This window comes from Astyanax mexicanus, chromosome 9 (assembly GCF_023375975.1).
Source record: "Astyanax mexicanus isolate ESR-SI-001 chromosome 9, AstMex3_surface, whole genome shotgun sequence".
Classification (NCBI taxonomy): Eukaryota; Metazoa; Chordata; class Actinopteri; order Characiformes; family Acestrorhamphidae; genus Astyanax; species Astyanax mexicanus.
In genome coordinates this window covers 41875519-41903356 of record NC_064416.1, presented here as the reverse complement: position 1 = coordinate 41903356, position 27838 = coordinate 41875519, and the positions used below count along the sequence as shown (strand labels likewise).

General features: G+C 40.1%; 1 protein-coding gene across 5 annotated transcripts in view; it reads right to left on the bottom strand.

Annotated features, from left to right (window-relative positions):
- Window positions 1-27838, bottom strand: part of myo5aa (myosin VAa) — a 171449-nt gene that overhangs the window by 13637 nt on the left and 129974 nt on the right. The window contains exons 21-36 of one of the 5 annotated variants that reach the window (XM_049483501.1): window positions 27114-27353; window positions 25518-25766; window positions 21008-21101; window positions 19249-19397; window positions 19001-19114; window positions 18316-18453; window positions 17804-17860; window positions 16663-16890; window positions 11918-12018; window positions 10412-10468; window positions 8549-8629; window positions 5647-5845; window positions 4434-4490; window positions 3010-3103; window positions 1516-1662; window positions 988-1142 (exon numbers count right to left, since the gene is read on the bottom strand). In XM_049483501.1, coding sequence (XP_049339458.1) covers window positions 988-1142; window positions 1516-1662; window positions 3010-3103; window positions 4434-4490; window positions 5647-5845; window positions 8549-8629; window positions 10412-10468; window positions 11918-12018; window positions 16663-16890; window positions 17804-17860; window positions 18316-18453; window positions 19001-19114; window positions 19249-19397; window positions 21008-21101; window positions 25518-25766; window positions 27114-27353 — 2160 coding nt within the window. The remainder of the gene's footprint in view (window positions 1-987; window positions 1143-1515; window positions 1663-3009; window positions 3104-4433; window positions 4491-5646; window positions 5846-8548; window positions 8630-10411; window positions 10469-11917; window positions 12019-16662; window positions 16891-17803; window positions 17861-18315; window positions 18454-19000; window positions 19115-19248; window positions 19398-21007; window positions 21102-25517; window positions 25767-27113; window positions 27354-27838) is intronic. The other 4 variants (XM_049483503.1, XM_049483502.1, XM_049483504.1 and 1 more) reach the window with 4 other exon arrangements.

Genomic DNA, 27838 nt, shown 5'->3' with positions numbered 1-27838 from the left:
TCACTATCTTTAATAAACTCCTGAAGACAGAGTTCTTCAAAGAGCACCTACTCTCCTAACACCTCTAACTAACTACCTTCTACTACCAGATAAGGAGAATCTCTCACTATCTTTAATAAACTCCTGAAGACAGAGCTCTTCAAAGAGCACTAACTCTCCTAACACCTCTAACACACTAACTACTTCTGACCTCATTTCCTTCTTCCCCTCCTTCACTGCTCTATCCCATTATTTCTTTTTGACCTCCTTTAGGCCCTATCTAAAGATGTTTTTACCTTTAACTTCTATTACTATGATTACTGCCAGACCTGTAAATCAAGAATTCACTTAAATAGAACCTGTCTGACAATATAAAGCAGATAAAAGATCTCAAAAAGCAACATTATATCCCAATTTGAAGAAATTAAAAAACAGATGAGAAAACAAAGTCATTGATCAAAGGTTACATAGTAATTTTTAAAGCTTTAGGACCCAAGTGAACCACAGTGATTCACTATTATTCACTAATGGAGAAAACATGGAACACTGGTGAACCTTCCCAGGACTGGCCAGCCTATGAAATTAATCAAAAAGGGCATGGACAGCTCATCCAGGAGGTCCCAAAAGAACCCAGAACAAGATTTAAAGAACTGCAGGATCTCACTTACCTCAGTTAAGGTCAGTGTTAATAATTCAGTAATAAGAAAGAGACTGGGTGAACATGGTCTCCATGGGAGAGCGCCAAGGCAAAAACACATAATTTCAGAAATACATGTGGGATATATTATTTTATGTGGGTATATCCAATTATACCAAGGTAAGTTCCGACGTTGCAATGTGATCGGCTGGGAGGCGTTTTATAATGGCCATTATCAGCTGGTAATGCGCTGTAACCGAAGCTCTCCATGTATTACTCCGCCACATACAGGTAACCTAGCAACAATGCAGCGCTTACAAGCCAAACAGCGCAGCTACAAACAGAGCAGCAATGGAACTATTTTAACTCACCTTGAGGATCTTCTTGATGCTGTTGATGGTGGAGGTGAGGAGTGCTCTGACCTTCTGGTCATCATTAATGTAGTCAGCGTGTCTCAGACACATGAAGAGGATGTAGGCCGGCAAACCAGGAATCAGATTCACGGCTACACCGCGAGGCTTCAGTTCTACACACAAACACACAAACACACACACACACACCATGCAAAATGGTGTTAACATCTTACAAACATATAGTAGTAGTGAATGTGCAGGTGCTTCTTAAAGGCTTATAAACTGACATGCCAAAAGTCACAGGATAGATGTAAGTACATTGATCATGACATGTCCTCTGGGGATGGCTTGGGAACAGTGAGACCTGTATAAGTTGCGAGGTGTTATCTAGTTAGTGAGGCTGAACACTGGCCAGCATATCTATGGAAAGGCAATGTGAATTATTGGAGATTGGAGACACGGGACATGAGACATGATAGTAGTTCCTGTCCCATGAGTTTTGGCATGTCTGTGTACACAAAGCTGGTGCTGCTGTGAGAGTCTCACCCAGGATGAGGTTCTTAACCAGCTTGAGTTCGTCCTCTTTCTTGTACTCCAGCATTCCCTGGAAGTCCTTCTCTCTGCGTGGAATGCTGACTGGGCGGATGGGCTCATCTGCCATCTGACCCGGAGACACATTCTCAATCTGTCCACCTATTCAGATACAAGAATTCAGAATTCAATTTAAGCATTTTAACAATGATTCTCAGACAGCTTTATTAGGGTAGAGTCACTTTTTAGCTAACAGCTGTGCCGAAGTTATCAAGAGTTAATTACTTTAAGAATTTCTTGTCTCTTAAGGTGTTTGAGAGCATCAGTTGTAAAGTAGTGTAGAGGTAGAGTTACAGGTAAACAGTAAATAGCTCTATTTAAATAAGGTTCTAATCTATATCTTGGCAAGAACTCCTCAATTAAATAAAGAGAAAAAAAAACTTCAAGAAATAAAGGCCAGTCAACCCCCCAAAAATTTCAGGAACTTTTAAAGTATCCTCAAGTGCAGTTGCAAAGACCATAAAAAAACATAATGATGATGAAACTGGCTCTCATCAGGACCGCTCCAGCAATGAAAGAGCAGGGGTTTCACAGGATACGTTCATCAAAGTTAAAAGAAACCCCAGCTAATCTTCAGCATCTCAGATAAGAGTCACCAATTTTTGTTTTTTTTTGGGTTTGTTTTTAAAACTTTTAAATTACTACTTAATTCCTTATATGTTCCTACATTTACTATTTAGGTACTATTTACTATGTAGGTAGTCTGATTTTGAAAAATTTGAATATCATTAAAAAGTTACTTTATTTTAGTAATTCAGTTCAAAATGTGAAACTCACATATTATATAGATGTATTACAGAGAGAGTGATCTATTTTAAGAGTTTATTTCTTTTATTGTTGATGATTATGGCTTACAACCAATTAAAAAGCAAAAATCCGTGTCTCAGAAAATTAGATTATTATATAAGACCGATTGGTACTTTTGGGCAGTGTGCCAAGTCCTGCTGGAAAATGAAATCTGCATCTCCATAAATGTTGTCACGAAGGGCAAAGCATCAACCATCACTGATTGGTGGAAACTTCACACTAGACCTCGAGCAGTTTGGACCGTGTGTCTCTCCACTCTTCCTCCAGACTCTGATCCCTTAATTTACAAATGAAATGCAATATTTACTGATGATCAGTGATGGTTTGGAGAGACATGTCATCTGCTGGTGCTGATCCACTAAAGTCAGTGCAGTTTTGTTTTCCCACTAAATCTTAAAGCAGTTCATGCTTCCCTCTGCTGATAACTTTTATGAAGATGCGGATTTTATTTTTCAGCAGGACTTACATAATATTCTGTAAGCCATAATCATCAACAATAAAAGAAATACATGCTTAAAATAGATCACTCTGTATATAATACATCTATATTGTATTATGAATTACTAAAATAAAGTACTTTTTTAATGATATGTTAATTTTTGAGATGCACTAGTATGTGAAACAAGAAAAACAACATTTTACCTTCCAGGTCGTTGATCTTCTTTGCAAACACTTTGAGCTGCTTCTTCAGCTTACGGACTGTCTTATCCTGCTTCTCCAGCTGCTCCATGAGGTCCTACACAACACACAGCACAGCACTGTTAAACCATCACTGAGGCTTTCTGGGACAGCTGTGAGAGCTGAGGGGGCAGCAGAGGAGTTTAGTGTTGGGGAATCAATCAGTCATTAAAGGAGAGAAGCACAGTAGAGCTCAGATTCAGCTCAGCTCAGTCCAGAGAGAGACAGAAATAGTGAGAGAAAGACAGGGTTCTTGCACCGTTTTAAAAGTTAAATTAATGCTTTTTAAGACCTTTTTAAGACTTCAATAAATATAATTTAAGACCCAAAAATGTAGTCATCATTTCTTTGGTAGAAAATTATTTATTTTATTTGTTACCAAATTTTTATCAGCCAATCTTTGTTCTCTCCCTGCTAGCTAAATTGCTGGTAACATTATTATGTTAGCTAGCTTGCTGCGAATGTTATTAAGTTAGCTAGGTCGCTGCTAGTGTTAGCTAGCTCTTCGATAAACTTAGTTCTCTCCCCGGTCACATAGCTAACTCGCCACTAACATTGGTATGTTAGCTAGCTCGCTGCTAATGTTAGTATGTTAGCTAGCTCGCTGCTAATGTTAGTATGTGAGCTAGTTCGCAGCTAATGTTAGCTAGCTCTCCGATAAACTTAGTTCTCTCCCTGGTAACGTAGCTTACTCGCCACCAACATTGGTATGTTAGCTAGCTCGCAGCTAATGTTAGTACGTGAGCTAGTTCGCAGCTAATGTTAGCTAGCTCTCCGATAAACTTAGTTCTCTCCCTGGTAACGTAGCTTACTCGCCACCAACACTGGTATGTAAGCTAGCTCGCCGCTAATGTTAGTATGTTAGCTAGCTCGCAGCTAATGTTAGTTTGTTAGCTAGCTCGCAGCTAATGTTAGTATGTGAGCTAGTTCGTAGCTAATGTTAGCTAGCTCTCCGATAAACTTAGTTCCCCGGTAACGTAGCTAACTTGCCACTAACGTTGGTATGTTAGCTAGCTCGCCGCTAAAGTTTTCTCCCCGGCAACATTAGCCAACTCGCTGCTAACATTAGTATGTGCTTTGGTACCGGCATTAAACTCACCATCTGAAAATGTTATACCTACTGCAAATTTACAGTCAATTTAAGACAATTTAAGACTTTTTAAGGACCCATGGGAACCCTGAAAGAGTGAGAAAGAGAGAGAGACAAACAGGGTGCGTGTACGTCTGAGTGAGAGAAGAAAGTGTGTGTGGAATCACACCGCTGTGGGTTAAAACAAACAGCTGCAGACAGTTATAGCTCAGCTCCGATTCTGTGCAACACACACACACACACACACACACAAATCTCCATTAGTGTTCACACGTGAGCAAACCACTCCTCTACATACAATCAACCTCCGCAGAACGCTGATTCTGTAGGCTTTAGGGTCCTCATTGGGATTCACCTGTAAATAAGAGGCATACTGATATGAAGTAAACCTACACATGCTCAGAGGAGGGTGAGTGGGCTTACTTAAAAACATACACACACACAACCCGCAAAAATATATTATTATAGTTTATAAAAAAAACTCTTTTCCATTTTAAACACAATTTCTAGTTATTCTGCACCACATTAAAATATGTTAAAATGTAGCAGAGAGTTGTTTGGGTGATATCAGAACAGTTTGATGGAGTGAGTTGTTGTATTTCAAAAAGAGCAAAAACTAAAAGGTTTTTATCGGAATTACCTTCAATGTTTGTTTTTTTATATTAACTCTGAAATAGTCATAGTCATTAAAGAAAGTTTTTAGAGATTTTTTTTCTTTTATTTTAATACAGTGGCTTGCAAAAGTATTTATACCTTATGAACTTTCTTTTAACAATGGCTTTCTTCTCGTCACTCTTCCATAAAGACCACATTTGTGCAGTACATGACTTATAATTGTCCTATGGATATATTCCCCCACTGGAGCTGTGGATCTCTGCATTTCGTCCAGAGTCACCATGGGCCTCTTGGCTACATCTCTGATCAGTGCTCTCCTTGTTCGGCCTGTAAGTTTAGGTGGACGGCCTTGTCTTGGTAGGTTTACAGTTTTCGGATAATGGACTGAACAGTGCTCTGTTAGATGTTCAAAGCTAGGGAAATCATTTTATATAGCCTAGGCCTGCTTTAAACTTCTCCACAACCTTATTCCTGACGTGTCTGCTGAGTTCTGTGGACTTCATGACGCTGTATACTCCCCAATACTCTCTTAATCAACCTCTGAGGCCGTCACGGAGCAGCTGTATTTGTACTGAGATTAGATCACACACAGGTGGACTCTTTTCAGTCATTAGCAGTCACTTGTGTTGGTCTTTTACATTAAATTACAATGAAATATGTTTATGTCTGTGGTTGTAATGTGACAAAATATGGAAAAAATTCAATTGATGTGAATACTTTTGCAAGCCACTGTATATGATCTTATTAATATTAGTAATTAAAGTAATCACAGTAATAATAGTAACCATTTGGCTAATGTTACTGTTTGAACAGGTAATCAGTAAAGTATTTTTAAAGTAACCCTCCTGACCCTGGATCTGTAGTAGTGTGTGTGATCTGTGTTGCGGTGCACGCACCAGGTTCTCGTTGGTCAGTCGAGTGATTTCGTGCTGCAGACTGGCCTCTATACGAGCCTCCGGAGGGAGCTGCAGGTTCTGGGCGAGGAGCTGCTGCTGTCGATTGTTCTCCTCCTTCACGCTCTGCAGCTCTCCACGCAATACCTCCAACTCTGACTCATGAGAGCGCCTCTGAGACTGCAGCTGAGACTCCAACAACCTGCCCGAGGAAAGGAAAGAGAGAGAGATAGAAAGATACATGGAGAGAGACAGAAAAGAAGGATGTTTTAAAAGATACTTTTTGGTCATATCAGTGAGAGCAGTTAGATGAGGGTTAGTGTCAAAACTAATTCACTTAGGCCCAGTCCCATTTCTCTTTTGTACCCCTACGCACTAAAAGGGTGAGTTTTTTAGTGAAGTTTCTCCAGCACTAAGGCTGGGTGCAGCAGCATTAGCATTAGCCGCTAACTACAGCACTAGCTAGCTCTTACACCATTCAGAGGTGAGTATATCGGACTGTAGTCTGCATGTTTACTGTGTTAAAACAACAAGCTACATAGGACGAACCGCTAGCTGATAGCACCCTGGCTTCCCAGAACACTCAGGATTCGTCAGTCTACCACTATTGGGCGGCATTTACTAGCACTAACCGCTGCTGTCTAGCACTGCTAACTAGGGGTAGCACTTACTCTTAGACAAAATACTGGAATTCTAAGCTTACTGTAAATAAAGAATAAAGAATCTCATTACTCACCCAAATATACCGTTTTCAGGGGGAAAATATGTGTGGATTTATATCCAGCGCTTGTTCGACTTTAAAAAAAAAAAAGTTTTTTTTTATTTTATTTAAGAATTAAAGTTTCCTTGTGCCCCCCAGTGGCAAGACCTGTTGATTTTTTTTGTAGTATCGCTTAATATGTATGGAAATAGACCAGAAAATAGAGGTTTATTGATATGGGTAGCTATAAAATATGGTAGCTAAAGCAGTGGAGCGCTAAAGTTAAGCAACCTAGCTGCTGGTTATCTAGTTAACTTTAGAGCTTTATTGTATGTTTTCAGAAAAAGGGAGAAGGTGGTGCAGCAATTAACTATTATTGTCCATTCCTTAATTCTTCTGTGATAGGAAACTGATATTAGCTTTTTAAATTTTATTTTATTTTTCTGTTCCACCTTAAATGCTGCAGACCCTGCAGTCTGTTGCACCATTTAAAGTGGAACGGGGAACTTAGCTAGCTGAGACAAACAACTAGAGATTTTTTATTTATGCTTGTTATGAAGAAAATGGCCATAAAACACTGAAACTACACATTAAACTATATCTGTACTGTGGTAATCATAATTTTTAGCAAGGAAAATACTTAGATTTGTGTGTTTTTTTGGTCACTTGTGCCTCATCTTGCCAGTGATTCTTACAGCTATCTGTTTTGATAACAAGCCCAAGAAATGGGACACCCTACCTCTAGGTGTGAACGTGAAAAACACAGAGGTAGGGCTAAGTGGTAGGGCCAAGGGGTGAAATGGGATTGGGCCAAAATCTCTGATGCAAAACCACTACAGAAGTGAGCATAGTACACAGCATAGTTTATAAATAAAACCTTCTACAACCAAATCTTCCGCGTTATCAGTCTAACAAAGTTAGACAGCGACACAGCCGTACGCTAAGCACTACCTTCACTTAGCGCATGGTGCACTACACAGCTGTAGAAATGTTGTGCCCTACATAGTGCACTATATAGGGAACAAAGACATATTTGAGAAACAGCCAAAGTCACAAAGCAAAGTGACCGTTTCAGCAGAAGCCATGTTTATGGTCCAGAGAACAGCTAATGGTCTGGCAGCGGTCAGTACGCCACTCGGACCCCTCGGGCCAAACCAGCATGCAGAGCTTCAGCATCCATCTGAAAACAAAAGCCTTTTTTCCTGTCAGAAAGGAGGCAGAAACAAATCTGAAAGGAGAAATCCACTGGAGAAGCGTTTCAGATTTGCAGCATCATCACATCCTTAAAAAAACAAAACAAAACAAAACAAAAAAAAAAACACAAAGACGCATTTAAAGGCTACATGCGTGGTCAGTAAGGAGAGTTAAAAGTATTGTTTTAGGATTTAATTGTCCTGTAGTTTGATTCTACAGTGTGTACAGATCTAGAGAAAAGTAAGCGACCACATGAAAATGATCTGAAGTCTTTCTCTGAGTTTTTTTATTCTATAAACTGCTCACAAAATTTCTTCCAAATTCCAAATAAAAAAATTTACATTTAGAGCATTTATTTGCAGAAAATAAGAAATATCTGAAATAACAAAAAAAATGCAGAGCTTTCAGACCTCAAATAATGCAAAGAAAACAAGTTCATATTCATAAAGTTAAGAGTTCAGAAATCAATATTTGGTGGAATAACGCTGGTTTTTAATTACAGTTTTCATGCGTTTTGGCACGTTCTCCTCCACTAGTCTTTCACGCTGTTTTTGGGTAACCTTATGCCACTCCTGCTGCATAAATTCAAGCAGTTCAGCTTGGTTTGATGATTTGTGACCTTTTATCATTTTCTGCAAATACATGCTCTAAATGACAATATTTATTATTTAGAATGAAAATGTACTAGCGAAGGTCTTTGATATTGGGCTAGTTAAAGCTTCTAAAGTGAGGGTTTTAGACAGACTGGGCTGGACATTATTACTGGACCTGGCAACCGTGCTCTCAATCAATGTCTCAGGTGTATGCACTGTACAGGCGTGTGCATGTGAGTGTGGGTTAGACAGAAAGGAAAGAGTTAAAACTACAACAAAGAGAGTAATAATAGAAGCATAAACACACATGTATGAATGAGTGATTGAATGAATGTTTGTAGGCGCATACATACACACACACACACACACACACACACACACACACACACACACACACACACAAACACACACAGTTAACCTGTTGGTCTCCTTTAAGCCTTCATACACCAGCCACAGCTCCCCATCCTCATTCAGCTTACTCATGTCAGGGAGAGGGGATCTGACCCGACAGGGGATAAATCAACGCACCAGAAAACAGAAATAGAAAAAAAAAGGGGAGAAAGGAAGAGTGGGAGAAAAATGACAACACAAAACAGAATAATGTGAAGCTGATTCAACACAAATAATGAATTAAAAAGAGGATGAAATGTGTTTCACAATTCACAAAAAATCAAATCATATGACAAACACAAACATACAAAACCAATAGAGAACATCATGCTCAGTCCAGGTTCCCCTCATAACTTCATGTAGCATTGAAAGAGCATTCCGGTCTGAAACTATGTACTAATGTATATTAGTACAGTGTTTCCTTAATTGTACAAATTAATTACATACTTGTCCTGATTCATTATTTAGTAACAACTAGAAAATTAGAAAATAATTAATAATAAATACAACTTGTTACCATAGAATTACAATGTCAGTACTTACTTGTTACTGATCTGTTACCTCTACAATTATTTATTATTAATTTATTATTAAGTAACAAATACAAAATGGTCAATTAATGTGTAAATGCAACTAACCTTAACCTTAATATACCTTAATATATTATTACATTTTATGGAGCTATTACATACTAATTAATTTATGGATAAATACAACTCGTTACCATAATATTACCATAATATAACCCACTTTTTAGCAATGCTTAATTTTTATCAAGTCTAAAGTCAGTGCAGTGTTTTCCTGGAAAATCTTACAGCACTTCATGCTTCTCTCTGCTGAAAGCTTTTATGGAGATGTGGATTTCATTTTCCAGCAGCACTTGGCACACTGCCCACACTGCCAAAAGCACCAAATGGTCTTATTTAATAATCTTACTGTCTGAGACGCTAATGTTTGGGTTTTCATTGGCTATAAGCCTTAAATCATCAACAATAAAAGACAATAATAAAGCACTTTGTGTTTAATACATCTATATAAAATATGGATTTCACATGTTGAACTGAATTACTGAAATAAAGTAAGTTTTCAAAGTTATTCAAATTTTTTGCGATGCACTAATATCTACGCCAGTGGGTGCCGTGGTCTCAAAATGAGGTGTGCTCAGGTAAATTTTTTGGCGTATTGCTATCATGCCAATTCAAAACACAAGTGCACCACTGATTGAACACATTCTACATCATTATTTTGTATTTTTTACAGAAGTGCAGCACTGTTAAAATACCAATCTGCCAAAGTCAGGCAGGCTTTTTACTTGATTTTGGAGCATTACTGTGAGGATTTGATTGCATTCAGTGATTGAAGCACTAATGAGGTCACTAATGTTGTTGAATGATCCTCTTCTCACCTCATCCCCAACTCCCCAACTCATAAAAAAGCCCTGGATGGAGCGCCATCATTACAGAGAACACAGTTCCACTGCTCCACTGATATAACTCATGCCTGGCATTCGCCATGGAGCCAACGTGTTCATGTTTATCTGCTCCAGAAAGTATCTACATATCTACAGGGACTAGAGAAGCTACAGCTATACATATATGTGTGCATTTGCACATCTGTCTCAGCAATGGATGCAAACTAAACTACTGTAGATAAATGCATTCATTAAATGGGGTGTCAATACAAATCATTCCTGTCCTCAATCAAACAGGTTAGTTTGAGAACTAAAAGGCAACATAACAGCTCTCATTCACGGCTCTCATGCAGGTTAGTAAGATCTTCTCTGCATTTTACAGCTGGGCCGTTCTTTTATTACATTCCTGTAACTGATCTGCAATCAGCGAATGGCCATGCAGAACACCTCACTCTGTCCATTTATCTAATGCAGCTTTACCTCAGCCTATCCACCAGCTCGTTCACCTCGAGCGGCCTGCGCAGAAACCTGGGAGATCTGCGCAGGACAGAGACACACGTGAAATACAGACAGACAGACTGACAGACAGACAGAGAAATACACAAACACACACGCCCCTTGCATTCTATACATCTTCCAGAGAGAGATGCACAGTACAGATAGAGAAAATGATAAAACCGCTCTCTGTAGAAAAGCGCCCTCTTCTGGAGAAGAGCAGAAGAGCACACAACACAATGTACACAGATATTTAAAGGAGAATTCCACCATCTTTTAAAATGTTCTGCATAATTCACCATGTAAGAGAAAACAAAACTGAAAGAAGTTTTGAAATAATTATGTCCTGTTTTATACTGTGTTATTTTCAATTAAATAAAATCTAATTTTTGAATTATGTCCTGTTTTATACTGTGTTATTTTCCAATAAATAAATAATAAAATTTTAGAATTATGTCCTGTTTTATACTGTGTTATTTTCGATTAAATAAATAATCAATTTTATCTTAAAGTAACCCCTGAGTTTTGCTGACCCTCAGCTCAAATTTGGAAAAGAAAAAGGGGAGGGGTAGTTTGGTACTGGCACTAGGTGATGTATGGGTTTAGGGGCGGGGCAGAAGGAAGAGCTCACTGGCTGAGCTGCAGCAGCAGTAGTAGTGTGCCTATGATAGCGGTAAGACCCAGACGGTTTAACGTCTGGATACCAAAGGACAATACATCTTTACCTTTTATATATAGTCACATTAACTCACCTCAACATGTCTTTTGAAATTATTAAGTCCCTTGTGGGCAATGCTAAAATTACTATTACAAACTGTACGGCAGGCAAGACTTTCGTTGTTCTTTTTCTTTTACAAGACATGGATGTACTTTAGAGTAGTCAGAGGTGAAATGAGTCTTGATGGGAGCCATGATGCTCCTGAACGCATCCCATCCAGGAGAAAAAAAAAAAAAAAAAAAAAACACACACTGCCCGCCCACACTAAAAACTGATTGGCTGACTCACAGACTCTTTGCAGAGAACAGGCCAATCAGAACCCTCTCCGTTTTTGCATACGCTCCATGGCTATGCACACAAGAAGAGCGCCTTTCTCTCCCTCTCCTCTTTCACACACACGATTAGGAAAAAAAAAAAAAAAAAGAGATTTTATCTGACTTGAAGGCATCAGGGAGCTGTTACTGATATGCAGTTGACTTCCACGACCTCTGGGAGACTTTTGGGAAGTCTGGGATGGAAATCTGTCCATTTTAAGTCTTTTTAAGATCTTTCAGACATTTTAAGACCCTGCTGGAACCCTGAACTATGCAGACACTGGTGGAATTCTCCTTTAAGATGGTATGGGAATTGTGTGTGAGGGTGTGGAATTTCTCAGAATCACATTGATTCTTGGTGGTTTTTGTGAGTGGTGATGGAGCTATAGTTCCATATACACAGATTAAAACCAGCCTCATCCTCGACAGAGGACCAAACACTGGAGGTGCATTCTGTACCTGTTGGTGTCCTTGAGGCCCATGTAAGCCTGAGAGATCTCTTTAGCATCAGTGAGCTTATGTACGTCCTCCACATGATGCAGCGGCTCAGTCATGGTCTCCTGAAAAAAAAAAAAAAAAAAAAAAAAACACACACACAAATAACATTAAGTGCCCATCAGGTACATTATGACTCTTTATGCAAGGCTCACACCACACAAACGACTTGTTTATGTCATATACAGTATCAGTCAAAAGTTGTTTATATTTTTATATATTTTCTACATTGTAAATGAGTACTGAAGTCATCCAGACTATGAAGAAACACATAAGGAATCCTGTAGTAACTTATAACTGTTCAACCAACCAAAATACTCTGTGAAGAAGCTTTTAGGTGCTCTTATCTGGGGTTAAGCTGTTAACTTAAGGTTTCTGAGGCTGATAACTCTGATAAAGTAGGAAACAGAGGAAACTCTTGCTTTTCCTTTCCTGGGGTGGTCCTGATGAGAGCCAGTTTCATCAAATAACTTTTGATGGTCTTTGCAACTGTACCTGAATTCTTAAAATTTTATCTTAAAGTATTTTTTTCTTTATTTAGTTGAGTAGTTGTTGCTTCTCATAATATGGATTAGACAATTACTCATACAGGTATACTCACTGTATACCTGTAACTCTACCTCTTCACTACTTTACAACTGATGCTCACAAACATTAACATTAAGAGACAAAAATTCAAGTAATTAACTCTAAAAGATATTCCAGGTGACGCTACCTCACAAATAGAAGAAAATGCCAAGATGTGCAAAACTGTCATCTAAGCAAGAGGTTCCTAAAAAAAACATATTCTGGCTTGTTTAAAACTTTTTTTGTTTGCCAAATAATTACATTATATTTCTCCTAATTGTAAGCAATAATCATCAACAATGAAATAAATGCTTAAAATAGATCACTCTGTGTGTAATACATCTATATAATATATGAGTTTCACATTTTGAACTGAATTACTAAAATAAAGTAACTTTTCATTTATATTCTAATTTTTAAGATGCACTAGTAAACATATAAAACATGATTTTTGATATTTTATTCATAAGGGATGCAAATAAAATGAGTTTTGCAATACTAAATTAAATCAATTTACAGTCAGTGTTCTTCAAATTCTGATGACATTCACAGCATTCACAGAATAGCAGATTTAATTCATGATTATGATTATAAAATACTATCACACTGACCGAGTGCTTACTGTACTGAATACGACTGTAACTGATGCAGTTAAAAAGCATCATAAAGCATGCTTATGAAATGTCAGCCCAATGAACATTAGCTTGACCTTTAGCAGCTCATAAAGCTCACAGTGTGCAATAAGCTGCCCATTACTGTAAATACACACTGCTGTACGATTCATACTGCTCACTACTGAAACAACCAAGCTCAACACAGACGAGCCATTCTCACAAAACAGATTTCATTTGGGTTTTGCCAACTAATTTTTTTTAAATGTTTAAAAAACAATGAAAAACAAATAATGAAATGAAATCTAATTATCTCTAAATATCTACTTTGAAGTAAAAAAGTGTCACATTTCCTGAGAATGACTTAATTTTACCACATATTTTAAATACCTTCTCATCCTTTAGGAAGGGCAATAAGAGAGAAAAAAGAGAAAAAGGGGAAAGTGAGTTAAAAGTTTGTTATGAGTAAAAAATAAAACAAGTTAGTGAGGCATGTTAGAAAACACCTAAAGCTTTTACAGTTAACCCAAAAGAGTCACAGAGCCTTTAGAACAGGGGTGAAAGGAGAAATATATTTAAAGTCACAGGCCACAGACTCTGCAATAAAACAAATAATGAAATATACCACTTTAAATAATACATTTTCCTGATTAATTTCATTTACACACCATTTTACTTGATTTACTATCTTTATCTTTGACAGTGTTGTGTAAACTAAGATTTTTCAAATTGATGCTTAATTTCATGATGTCTCTTAATATTAAACTCCTTAATTACAGAAATTTTTAGACTCTATGGCCCGTTTTTCTGCGCTAGAAATGTGCACCCTCTCCGCTTTTAGACTCTTTGCCCTGTTTTTCTGCGCTAGAAATGCGCACCCTCTCCGCTTTTAGACTCTTTGCCCTGTTTTTCTGCGCTAGAAATGCGCACCCTCTCCGCTTTTAGACTCTTTGGCCCGTTTTTCTGCGCTAGAAATGCGCACCCTCTCCGCTTTTAGACTCTTTGGCCCATTTTCTGCGCTAGAAATGCGCACCCTCTCCGCTTTTAGACTCTTTGGCCCGTTTTTCTGCGCTAGAAATGCGCACTATCTCCGCTTTTAGACTCTTTGGCCCGTTTTTCTGCGCTAGAAATGCTCACCCTCTCCGCTTTTAGACTCTTTGGCCCATTTTCTGCGCTAGAAATGCTCACCCTCTCCACTTTTAGAATCTTTGGCCGGTTTTCTGCGCTAGAAATGCGCACCCTCTCCGCTTTTAGACTCTTTGGCCCGTTTTTCTGCGCTAGAAATGCGCACCCTCTCCGCTTTTAGACTCTTTGGCCCGTTTTTCTGCGCTAGAAATGCGCACTATCTCCGCTTTTAGACTCTTTGGCCCGTTTTTCTGCGCTAGAAATGCTCACCCTCTCCGCTTTTAGACTCTTTGGCCCATTTTCTGCGCTAGAAATGCTCACCCTCTCCACTTTTAGAATCTTTGGCCGGTTTTCTGCGCTAGAAATGCGCACCCTCTCCGCTTTTAGACTCTTTGGCCCGTTTTTCTGCGCTAGAAATGCGCACTATCTCCGCTTTTAGACTCTTTGGCCCGTTTTTCTGCGCTAGAAATGCTCACCCTCTCCACTTTTAGACTCTGTGCCCCGTTTTTCTGCGCTAGAAATGCGCACCCTCTCCGCTTTTAGACTCTTTGGCCCGTTTTTCTGCGCTAGAAATGCTCACCCTCTCCACTTTTAGACTCTGTGCCCCGTTTTTCTGCGCTAGAAATGCGCACCCTCTCCGCTTTTAGGCTCTTTGGCCCGTTTTTCTGCGCTAGAAATGCGCACCCTCTCCGCTTTTAGACTCTTTGGCCCGTTTCTGACACCTAGCGTTCAAACTGAGGGTGAGAGAAATGCTCACCCTCTCCGCTTTTAGACTCTTTGGCCCGTTTTTCTGCGCTAGAAATGCGCACCCTCTCCACTTTTAGAATCTTTGGCCGGTTTTCTGCACTAGAAATGCTCACCCTCTCCGCTTTTAGACTCTTTGGCCCGTTTTTCTGCGCTAGAAATGCTCACCCTCTCCACTTTTAGAATCTTTGGCCGGTTTTCTGCGCTAGAAATGCACACCCTCTCCACTTTTAGAATCTTTGGCCGGTTTTCTGCACTAGAAATGCTCACCCTCTCCGCTTTTAGACTCTTTGGCCCGTTTTTCTGCGCTAGAAATGCTCACCCTCTCCACTTTTAGAATCTTTGGCCGGTTTTCTGCGCTAGAAATGCGCACCCTCTCCACTTTTAGACTCTTTGGCCCGTTTTTCTGCGCTAGAAATGCTCACCCTCTCCACTTTTAGAATCTTTGGCCGGTTTTCTGCACTAGAAATGCTCACCCTCTCCGCTTTTAGACTCTTTGGCCCGTTTTTCTGCGCTAGAAATGCTCACCCTCTCCACTTTTAGAATCTTTGGCCGGTTTTCTGTGCTAGAAATGCTCACCCTCTCCGCTTTTAGACTCTGTGCCCCGTTTTTCTGCGCTAGAAATGCTCACCCTCTCCGCTTTTAGACTCTTTGGCCCGTTTTTCTGCGCTAGAAATGCGCACCCTCTCCAATTTTAGAATCTTTGGCCGGTTTTCTGCGCTAGAAATGCGCACTCTCTCCGCTTTTAGGCTCTTTGGCCCGTTTTTCTGCGCTAGAAATGCGCACCCTCTCCGCTTTTAGACTCTTTGGCCCGTTTCTGACACCTAGCGTTCAAACTTTGAATCTCACATTATAAAAACCTGCTTAACAGCGGGCCAACTTTCATTCTATTTCTAAAATACCTCGCGGGCCGCTCCAAAAAAAGAAATGTGCTGCAAATGGCCCGCGGGCTGTAGTTTGGACACCCCTGCTTTAAAAGCTGTTTAAAGTTCCTTACAGAACTATGACCCCTTTACTTTAACTCATGAAGTTCCTCAGTGAAATATACTGAACATCCTGAGAGCCTCACTACAAGACAGTGTATACATCTGTGTTCATCTGACCTCATTTACAGAATATAGGTGTACTGGATTAGTGCTGGATAATAAAACTTGCTCATTTAAAGGTGTAATATTTGCTTCCACAGCTCTGTTACATTGTAAATGGATAGTTCTGACCTGATTTCCAGAACAGAATGTTAAAATAATGCTAAAAGTTATGAAATTGTTGTTGTGTTATTTGTGTTACATCAAGTCATGTGGCCACAATTAGAAAAAAAAAAAGCACGAATGAGTTGCCACTTAATTTATCTGATTTATTTTTGATCTTCAAAAAATAAATCAGCGTCATTTCAGCGTCATTATTTAAAATTGGCTCTGGGCTCTTTAAGGTTATGTTAGCTATAATGTCAGAAATTCAGTTTTGAGTTGTTTTTTCTTTTTTAGCCTTGCTTTACTGTTACAGTTTACACAACTGCATACACATAATTTGGCAAAAATACTAACTTGAGCTATTTCTCCTTCAGCTAAAAGAGCCAGCTTACTGTTAAACTTTCTAAATCTGACCCAATTAATGAGTATATATAAATAAGGTGATGCATAACATCACAGCAGTGTGTGATACCTTGTGCTGCATGGCTTCTTTCTGGCTGACCAGTTGTGAGCGGAGAATGAGCACCTCCTCCTTCCGCACCTCCAGCTCCTCGTTGGAGGAGTTTAACTGGTCCAGCAGAACCTTGTAGGCAGGTGATCCAGGGGCAGCAGAGGCGGCGCCGGTGTTTCCCATCAGAGACTGACGCATCTCATTCAGATTATGCTTCAGCTTCTTGTTCTCCGACTCAAGCTCCTGGCGCTGAGAGAGTGAGAGAGAGAGAGAGAGAGAGAGAGAGAGAGAGAGAGAGAGAGAGAGAAAAACACATCTCTAAATAAGACCTCTAAAATCATGGGGACCCCCGCCCCACAGAAAGTGATTATTATCATAAAATGATAACCATTGATAAATTATATATTTTTTATAATAATCATAATGATTCTCTCTGTTATAAATGTTATTATGTCTGTTATATACGTTCATATCATTGTTGTTGTTAATTGTTATTATGCTTTGGTAACACTTTAACTCACAGTCACGCTAACAAAGCTACATTGAATTTAATTTAATTGAATTGAATTAAGAAAGTGAGAGAGAGACAGAGAGAAAGTAAAAGAGACAAAAAGAGAGAAACAGTGTGAGAGAAAGAAAGAAAAAGTCAGAGAGAGAGATAGAAAGCAAGGGGGTGGGGTGGGCGGGGAGTGAGAGAGTATAAGAGAGAGAGACAGAGAATGAGAGACAGAGGGACAGAGTTATAGAGAGAGAGACAGTGGGAGAGACAGAGAGAGATAGAGACAAAGAGATGGAACGATACAGACAGAGAGAGAAAGAGAGAGAGAAAGAAAGAGAGGGCGAGTGAGAGGGGGAGAGAGAGACAAAGAGTGGGAGAACGTGAGAGAATGTAAGAGAGCAAGAGAGGAAAAGAGAGAGACAGAAAGTGTGTGAGTGAGAGAGAAAGAGAGAGAGAAAGAGAAAGAGAGAGAGAGTTGTAAAGTCTGCATAGCATGAGTTTTGATTTCTTTTCGGAAACCCACTTCAAAGCCACTTCAGCTCCAGCTAATCCGATCTGCTGTTTAAACTGTTTGAGTAAAAGCCAGGAGCTTAATAAGAAACATTCTCTTAGTGTGTGTGTGTGTGTGTGTGTGTGTGTGTGTGTGTGTGTGTGTGTATTTACCTTGAGAGATTCATATTCCAGTTCTGCACTGCGAGCTTTCTTATGCTCTTCATGGTCCTGAGGATCAGAAGAGATACAGTGTTACAGTAAAAAAAAAAAAAAAAAAATAGTATGGGGAAAAAAAAAAATGCTATGTTAGCATCAGAGTGCTAGCTTCAGAGTAATGCTCTTCATTTGGAATAGCAAAGATGCAAAAAAATAAATATATAAATAAAATTGTGTAAAACATCTGAATTTAAAATGATTTGTTGTTGTTCTGTTACTCTTTCTTAACTTTGAGTGCTCATATAACCAATCTCAATAAAACTATTACAGACCTATTACTTTTTTAATGTCTTTTTGATTGTGTGTATCTTCTAATAATGAGAAGTTTGATTTAATTTATAAGACTAATTCTTCTCTGAGCTCTAAATCAGTTTGATCAGATTCTTAATTAATTTCAATAAACTGATTAAATAAACGCTGCTTAAGTGAGTATGTGTGTGTGTGTGTTTGTGTGTGTACATGCATACCCTGGTTCTAGCCCGCTGAAACTGCTCGTCTTTGCGATCCAGCTCGTTTTGAAGCCCCTGCTTCTCCTGCTCCAGCTCCGTCACTCTCTTCTGCAGCTTCAGGAACAGAGCCATGTCCAGAGACGGCTTCGTCACGTCCTGCAGGGGGCGCCACACACACACACATCACCATTACCATTACCATCACCATTACCATTAACTTCTACAGATCACTGTTTTAAAATCTGCATGTAAAAATAATCACAACGTTTGTGATGACCACACACACACACACACACACACACACACACACACAGACTCACACAGACTCACACACACACACACACAAACAGACAGACAGACACAGAGACAGACACAGACATATAGAAACACAAATAAACATACAGACACAGGGACAGACACAGAGACACAAAGAAAAACAGACACACGTACACAGAAAGGGGCAAACACACAGACACAGGCAGACACACACAGAAAAAGACACAGAGAAAGACAGACACACGCAGACACACACAGACAGACAAACACACAGACAGACCCACATATGATTTGCCACCTTGTTTATTAAGCAAAATTATTCTAATCCAGAAACAATCTCATTCTGAAAAAAATATATCTAATCCTGAATTCTCATTTAAATTACATTTTCTTTTTACTCCTTCTTTTTCTCTTCCATTTATCTCACCTCCATTCCTCTTGACCCCTCCTCTGACTCTGCAAACTCGGAGTTGTAGGTGTATTCTGATTCGTTGCTGCTGTGGGTGGAGTCTGTTCTCCTGTGGCCTGGTTTGGGGACGTTCTAAGAGAGAAAGAGAGAAGGTCATGTTTTCTGTGTAAGTTTGTATGATCACATTATGTTTTTATATAAATCATACACAGCAGACATATATCTAAATAACACGTGTGTGTGTGTGTGTGTGTGTGTGTATTCACCACAGAGAGTGAGATCTCCTCTTTGAGGTCGTCGTATTTCTCCTCCAGTCGGAGGTGCTCTGTGAGAAGGTTCTGGTAGCGCGAGCGTTCCTCGTTCAGGTCGCTCTCCAGCTGAGTCGTCTCCTCCTTCAGAGCTCTCTGCATTTTTTCTACAGAACACACAGACACACACACACATTCACACACATTACATCACCACGTTTTAAACTCCCCACTTCCCCATGCATATCCTACAGTAAATGAGGGGTAAAAGTGGTTAAAAAAAAGTCATATTTATAGGGGTTAAGTTTGGGCTGGTCTGTGTTGGTGCTGGGCCACAACCAGGCCAAGATGGGGCTAAGACTGGTCTAAGATGGGGCTAAAACGGGGCTAAGACTGGGCCAGAACCAGGCCAAGACGGGGATAAGACTGGGCCAGAACCGGGGCTAAGACTGGGCTAAGACTGGGCCAGAACCTGGCTAAGAAGGGGCTAAGACTGGGCTATGACATGGCTAAGACTGGGCCAGAACTAGGCCAACACGGGGCTAAGACTTGGCCAGAACCGGGGTTAAGACTGGGCTAAGATGGGGCTAAGACATGGCTAAGACTGGGCCAGAACCAGGCCAAGACGGGGCTAAGACTGGGCCAGAACCGGGGCTAAGACAGGGCTAAGACTGGGCCAGAACCAGGCTAAGAAGGGGCTAAGACTGGGCTAAGACATGGCTAAGACATGGCTAAGACTGGGCCAGAACTAGGCCAACACAGGGCTAAGACTGGGCCAGAACCGGGGCTAAGACAGGGCTAAGACTGGGCCAGAACCAGGCTAAGAAGGGGCTAAGACTGGGCTAAGACATGGCTAAGACATGGCTAAGACTGGGCCAGAACTAGGCCAACACAGGGCTAAGACTGGGCCAGAACCGGGGTTAAGACTGGGCTAAGATGGGGCTAAGACATGGCAAAGACTGGGCCAGAACCAGGCCAAGTCGGGGCTAAGACTGGGCTAAGACTGGGCCATAACTGGGGCTAAGACAGGGCTAAGACTGGGCCAGAACCAGGCTAAGAAGGGGCTAAGACTGGGGTAAGACATGGCTAAGACTGGGCCAGAACTAGGCCAACACCGGGCTAAGACTGGGCCAGAACTGGGGTTAAGACTGGGCTAAGATGGGGCTAAGACAGGGCTAAGACAGGGCTAAGACGGGGCTAAGACTGTGCCAGAACCGGGGTTAAGACAGGGCTAAGACTGGGCCAGAACCAGGCTAAGAAGGGGCTAAGACTGGGGTAAGACATGGCTAAGACTGGGCCAGAAAATTAGGTCAAAACACAGGGCTAAGACTGGGCCAGAACCGGGGTTAAGACTGGGCTAAGACGGGGCTAAGACTGGGCCAGAACCGGGGCTAAGACTAGGCCAGAACCATGCTAAGAAGGGGCTAAGACTGGGCTAAGACACGCCTAAGACTGGACTGTGCACTCTGTCACAGGTATTTGTGTTTGTTTTGACCTCTGACTCCACCTGCTGCTCGTTCCCCAACCCTGAACCTGTAAAACTGCAGTGTTAAATGTGACGGGGTTGAAAATTTGGGTTCACCTAACTTTAGGCGCACCAGTGTAACCAGTGCAGAAACACGAAGGCCGGTGTTAAGACTAGGCAATGCCTGAAAATTGGGTTGGCCAGAATGGAGACCACAGTTAAAGGCATGGCTTTTCAGTACAGTACAGGGGGCCAAATAGGAAAGATGGGGCAAAGTGTATGTTGGAATGAGAGGAATGAAGATTTGTGTACCCGTCCATTGCTGGCCCTGTTCCTGAATTATTCGGTTTAAATCGTTCTTCTCGTTCTTCAGCAGACTGTTCTGATCCTTCAGCTCTGAGATCATCTAGAAGACAAACACACAAACAAATAAATACACATTTCAACATATAGTACTATTTGGCATTGAGAGTCCTGAGATGTGTTCATGGTTCTAACCAAAACATTTACCTCAGAATTTTTTTTTTTTTTGCTTTCATTGAACGTTTTGAAAAAAAAAATTGAGTTGTTTTTTTTTACTAATTTAGAAAAACTTCTCTGGGCTTGTTTGGGGGAGGAGCTCATTATTACTGGTTTGTTTTCACACACAAGAACTTTTTCCAAACCGTGGATCGTTTGCACAACCCTATACGTCACTTTTTTGTGTATAGTTCCTTAAACACTTTGGTTGGTGGCTGCTTTTTATTATTTTTATTCGGATAAAAATACAGTTCATTTGGGGTGCACAAGGTTCCATTGAGAAGCTCCTCCTCCTTTCCATGCAGGGCGTGACTGGATAATCACCCCACTTGAGGACCTGGGTTCAATTGCTTCCACACCGGATCAGTACTTTGAACCACTCCCAGGCTCAAAAGCAGCGTTCACACCTGACCAAGCGTACGGAACCCATAGGGCAGGGGTCAGCAATTAAGCGTAATGGGATGAAGTGCTACAGTCTAGTAGCTCTCCAGCCCAGAGGGTTGTTGAACCTGACTGCATCTCAAAGCAGGTAAACCCAATAAGAAAGTAGCGAATAAAAACATAAACACACACCGCTCCTCACACGGGATCAAACCCGTGTCGTCAGGGTTGTGCTCCAATACACTACCGCTGCCCTGGCGTGTGAATTGGGACACGGCTGGTAAAAAAAAAAACACCCTTATAAGGAGATAGGGAGCCCAAGAAAACGAGAATGGGCGGAAACTAAAGTCATGCTGAGCGCGACAGAGAGAGACAGGGGAGGAATGTAAACAAAAGCTCCCCAGAGAAGCATTTTATTTGTTCCTTTTAAGCCTGTCACGATAACATTTTTTTGTGAACGGCATGTTATCCCAGAAATTATTGCGATATACGATATTGTTTGCATTTGTAAGACCATTAAATTCCATTTACATAATGACAACATAATATCGTAACAAAGGAATAACACCCTATTAAAGAACATTCACATTGCGAAGTGCAGAGGCAGGGGAACAGTGGGTCTGCCACACACCATGATGTGCAGCCCCGGTCTGTCCCAGCTGGCACACGTTGGACCATCATATAAAGACCCTGCCTCAGCCTTAACTCGAGAGATACGTTCATGATGAGAGGAAGACCCAGGTCACACAAAACTAAGAAACACTACAGATAAGTGACTAGGGCCGTTATTATGTTTCTTTAAGTTAGTTGTGGGTGTTGATGGAGGGCAATTTTTCCTAATAAAAGTTTGTTCTGAGTTACTTTACTCCATGTGTCTGTGTCTCTCTGTGCTTCCTGTCCCCAGGGGACAGAGAAAGCACACCTGAGTTGGTAAAAAAAAAAGAAAAAGTTCTAAGAAAGCTATTCAGGAGGTGTGCTCTTAGAGTAGGAAAAACCCAACATGATATATAGTACGACGTCCCAAGGTCTAGAGCTGGGACCCACAGCTACACTAGCAGTTAGAATTGTTCCTGAAAATCAAAAATGACAGTGACAGGCATATGTAATTAAAAAAACGCGTTCTAACACAAACCTACAGCTAATCTAAAACCTCTATCCACCTCTACCCTACTCTCTCTCTCACCTGTGATCACGTACAGCCCTCTCCGCCTTACATTTCTGAGACTCTGGACAGCTCTCCTGCGGATCTGAATTACAAGACAACTTCAGAGTCTAGACTACATTTATCTAAGTTCCAAGGAAGCGAGGAGGTCTGGGCTTTAAGAGTTTAGAAGCAGTTTAGGATCTGTCTAGACTTCTGACTACATAAAGCTGGGTTAAGACTGGCACTAAGATTCAGTCCAGACTAAAAGAAAGAACAGGGATCGAAGCAGTGCACTAATGAGGAGTATAGGATGGATCAAAGGAAGGATCTAATAGAGTGTAAATAGATAAAAGGAAAGCATTTACCGTATTTTTCACATTATAAGGTGCAAATAAAATCCTTTCATTTTCCCAAATATCTTCAGTATGCCTTATAATCTGGTGCACCTTATGTACGAATTTCACCAGTCAGGTTGTAAGGAGCAGTAAAGCAACATTAGCATTAGCCGCTAATCATGCTAAGCGCTAGCTCTTTTGCAGTTCAGGGTTGTATTGGACGGTAGGCTTAATTGTACTTAAAACATATTGAGAAATGTCTAAGTATGCTAGATTTATGTACTTACTTAAAATATATTAAAAGTACATTAATATTATGCTTTCATCAAATGTTTGAAAGTAAACTTTGATCATACTTTTTGAAAAGTACACTATAGTGTATTATAAAAAATAGACTATTATGAAGTTTTATGAACTTTTAGTTGAATGTAATTCAGTATACTTATAAAAAACTTATTTCCAAATATACTTTTGTACATTTTTAGCAAAGTGTGTTAAAAAAAAACTTTTGCAGTAGTTCACTTACAGTACAATGTGCCATGTAACCTTTTAGAAATTAAATTAATTAAATTACTACTACTTATTAAAAAAAATTAAGTAAATTTATACCCAATGAAGAATACTTGAAGTGTGCTACTTACAAAAGACAGGAACATGAAGCATATTTGTACTCTAATATAAATATTTTTATATACCTGGTGTATAATAAATAGTGATACAGTTGTAATACTCATTAAATGTATTATAATTTTACTGTAAGCATGTTTCAAATATGAGGTTACACACATGAAGTAGTGTAAATGTTTAAATGTTACTTAAGTATACTTAAAATAGCTCTATTTCAGTACAGTTAAGTACACTTAGCACAATTTAGGTAAGACTTTTCTACGATTTTTATACTGTAATTAAAGTATAATTAGTACAGAAAAAGTTGTTCCATTTTAGCTTAACGCTTTAAATATATTGATTAATAATAATGTGGCTACAAGAACACTTTAGTTCACTATAGCATAATAACGATTAGTATACTTTAATCTAAGTTTTTCACTAGGGTTTTAATGTGTTAATACAAGTCATGTGGGATGAACCTCTAGCTAATTTCAACCTGCTTTCCGTAACACTAGAGCTAACGGCTAGCGCTAGTGGTTAGCTGCTAATGCTAATTCTGCTGCACCCAGCCTTAGCGGAAATCTGGAAAGCTACGCTTACTTTAAATAAAAAGACGTGCTTTAATCACCCAAATAAACAGATTTCAGGAGAGACATCTGTATAGATTAAGGGTGTACTCACACTAGGCCCGGTTTGGTTGAATCGTGCCGGAGCACGGTTCGGCCCCCTCCCCACTCCCCCGCAGGCCTGCACTCACACTGCGCTAAACGATCCGTGCCCGAGCACGCTTTCGTCATCAACAGGTGACTTTTGTTTTGAAGAACAGTATGCGCGCGCACAAAACAATGGAGTTCAGGATTGTACTGTTGTTTTTGTTTCTCTGGAGTCGTTTTGGGCGTGCAAATACGCAACTGAACCAGAGATTCATTGATTGTGCAACACAGCGATTTACTGCTAATCGTGCTGCACGTGTAAGAAGGTTTTTACACAAGCAGCAGACGTCCAGGGAGCAATTTGCAGCTTTACTCGCGGACTACAATTCACGTTCATCAGTAAGGTAAGAGACGTACTTGCTATATACATAAATAGTGACCAAAGGAGCGAAACATAAAACTCAAGTAATAATAAAATGTGTTTGTTGTTTAGGACTTGTAGATAGTAGTCCTAATTTATTATGGGTAACACTAACCATTATGGTGCTCTTTAGAACCCTTTTCAAAAATATTATATGCAGAATTGTGTATAAAACGTCCTCCGTTTACAGTAGCGTCGCATCACTGACATCATCTTGATCCGTGCCCAAGTGAACCGTGCTCGGGCCCACCTCTCCCTCCAAGCGGGCCCGGGCACGGTTCGGATTGCCTAGTGTGAGTACACCCTAACATCCAGAGCATGTTTGGTTTTAAATGACAATGCTTTTTTGGTCTTGTCACCCAAATAGAGAGAAAATAGACCAGAAAATAGATGTTCAATGATAGTGCGCCTTCTAATCCAGTGCATTTTATTATTTTAGTGCAAAAAACATGGAAGCTAATATAGAATATATAAATCTAAACAGAGAGAATTAAGAACTAAGAGAGAATATGGTTTCTGTGTGTCTATAGAGTTTATAGAGACTACAGGGATCAAAGCATTGAGCCAATAAAGAGTATACAGCTAAAACAACAAGCTGATAGGGCATAAGGATCTAGTCAGCAGTCAGTTAACAGAGTGTGCACACACCTCTGCATACAATTTGATTTAAAGAAAGAGAGAGAAAGGAAGAGAGAGAGAGAGAGAGAAAGAGAGAGAGAGGGATTTCTGAGATTCTGTATCCTATCCCACACACTCGTACCTTTTCCATCTCATCCTGGTAGGTCTGAGCCCAGTCCTCGATGGCCTTCTTCTCCTTCTGTGTGCTCTGCAGCTCCGCCCGCAGACGCTCCAGCTCCTCCTGCAGCGTGATCACTCTGTTATTACTGTTCTTGGCGTCCTCCTCAGCGCAGCGTAACCGGCTCAGCTCCCTGCGCAGACGCTCGCTCTCCGCAGTGTGGGCCACTTCCAAACCATTCAGACGCTCCGTCAGAGTGCGGTTCTCCTTATTCTACAATGGAGAACCAAAAGAAGACGGCAACAACCATCAAAATCTCCTTAAAACATTTCTCTATAAAACAAGGACGATAACACAGGATAAGCACTTGAATATGTGGCTCTAAACTGCTTTGTTCTGCTAATAAACAGCTCTGGAAAAAAAAAAATTAGAGACCACTTAAAAATGATGATTTCCTTTGATTTTACCAAATGTAAAAAAAACTCTGGAATATAATCAAGAGGAAGATGGATGATCACAAGCCACCAAACCAAACTGAACTGCTTGAATTTTTCCACCAGGAGTAAAGCTGAACTGCTTGAATTTCTGCCCAAGAAGTAAAGGCATAAAGTTATTCAAAAGCAAAATACTGCCCATTACATATTTCCTACAGGCCATTTAAATGGTCATCCCCCTCATTTGTGCATGTGTGCAATACCAAACACTTCCTGAGATTTGTATACTCAGCAAATGTCATGTGCACCTCTAGTATAGGAATATATGTACTGAAAGATATTAAGAATAAGTAGAGCTGGGCGATTAATCAATTTTATCGCTTAATTCGAATTTACAGTTAAGGACGATGTGTTTTTATGAAAATCGATTTTCTCTGAGTTTTACCACCGACGCTCCCCGACGCTGCCGTGAGCCCCGCCCATAACACTCACAGTGCAGTCTCACACACTCAGCACACACACACACACCGCTCCACGAACACACTGTGCGTGCTGACTGACCCCGCCCCGTATTTACAGAGCAGAAATATAAATATAAAAGCGTCTTCAGTGTGACACGAAAAAAAAACTCACACAGTCTCAGTCACTCATCTCATTCACCACGCAGCCTGTCGCTCACCTCCTCCACAGTGTCTCCCTCTTTATAAAAAGCTATTCAACAATTTGTCTATAATAGGTTTGAAAATAAAGAGCTTAAGAAAGCTAAACATTTTCTTAATAAAATAAAAAAACTGCTCTTATAATAATACATGCTTTATGTAATTTACGTAAAAATAAAGTTATTTGAGACGTGATTTGTTGAAGTTCATTAGTATCATTTTTAACATATTTAGAGTGTTTTTTTTTACTCACTTTTTTCTCTCACAATGTTAATCCTTTACAGCTTCAAAAACATGTATTATGCAAATTAGGCGATGATGTCATTTAGCGACTTCTAGCGACCTTTGGGAGATTTTAGTAGGGGAAAAAAAAATGATTTAAATAAAAAAACTTTTGTTTTGTTTTTTAATTGAAGATTTTTTTTTTTTGGCCCATATCGCCCAGCTCTAAGAATAAGACTAATAAAATGAATATAATATAAGATAGTAAAACCTCACTGGTTGTTGTGTTGTGAACTCATGGTTACCTGCTCGTCGACTTTGCGCTGCAGCTGCATGATTTTGTTCTCCATGCCGATGTTGAGCTTCTTGTAGTGTTCGACTGAGCGAGCCTCGATCTTCAGCTTCTTCAGCTCGCGCTTGGCCCTCATGCGCCGCACGCAGCACTGCAGGTACACCAGCGCATCCAGAGAGCGCTTATACCACTGCCGCGCCAACCAGCCCCGAACCATCTTCTGAATAATGACCGCCTTATGCTCCCGCAGCAGCTGCACAGAGACAGAACGGAGAGAAACAGAGAGAAACAGACAGATAGTGATAGACAGAGGAGGAGGAACAGAGAAGAAGAAAAGAGAGGGAGAAAAATAAGATAAATATGAGTAAGATGAGAGAGAAAGAGCATACAAGAAGAGTGTAAAAAAAGAGGAAAGAAATCAGAAAAGAAACAGAAAGAAATCAATGAATAATCAAGTGAGAGGGAAAAGAAAGCAAGAAAATTGAAAAGCAAGAAAAAACAGATGGAGAGGAGAAAGAGAGGAGAGAAGCAAGAGAAAGAACCAGAGAAAATTTAGGAGGCACATGAAGCAAAAGAGAAGAAATGGGAACAGAGGAGAAAGAAAATGATTGATAAAGAGTGAGTGCAAGAGGAGAGAGAGAGAGAGAGAGAGAGAGAGAGAGAGAGAGAGAGAGAGAGAGAAAGAGTAATAGGAGAGATAGAGTGAGAAAGCAAGAGAAGGAACCAGAGAGAAAGAAG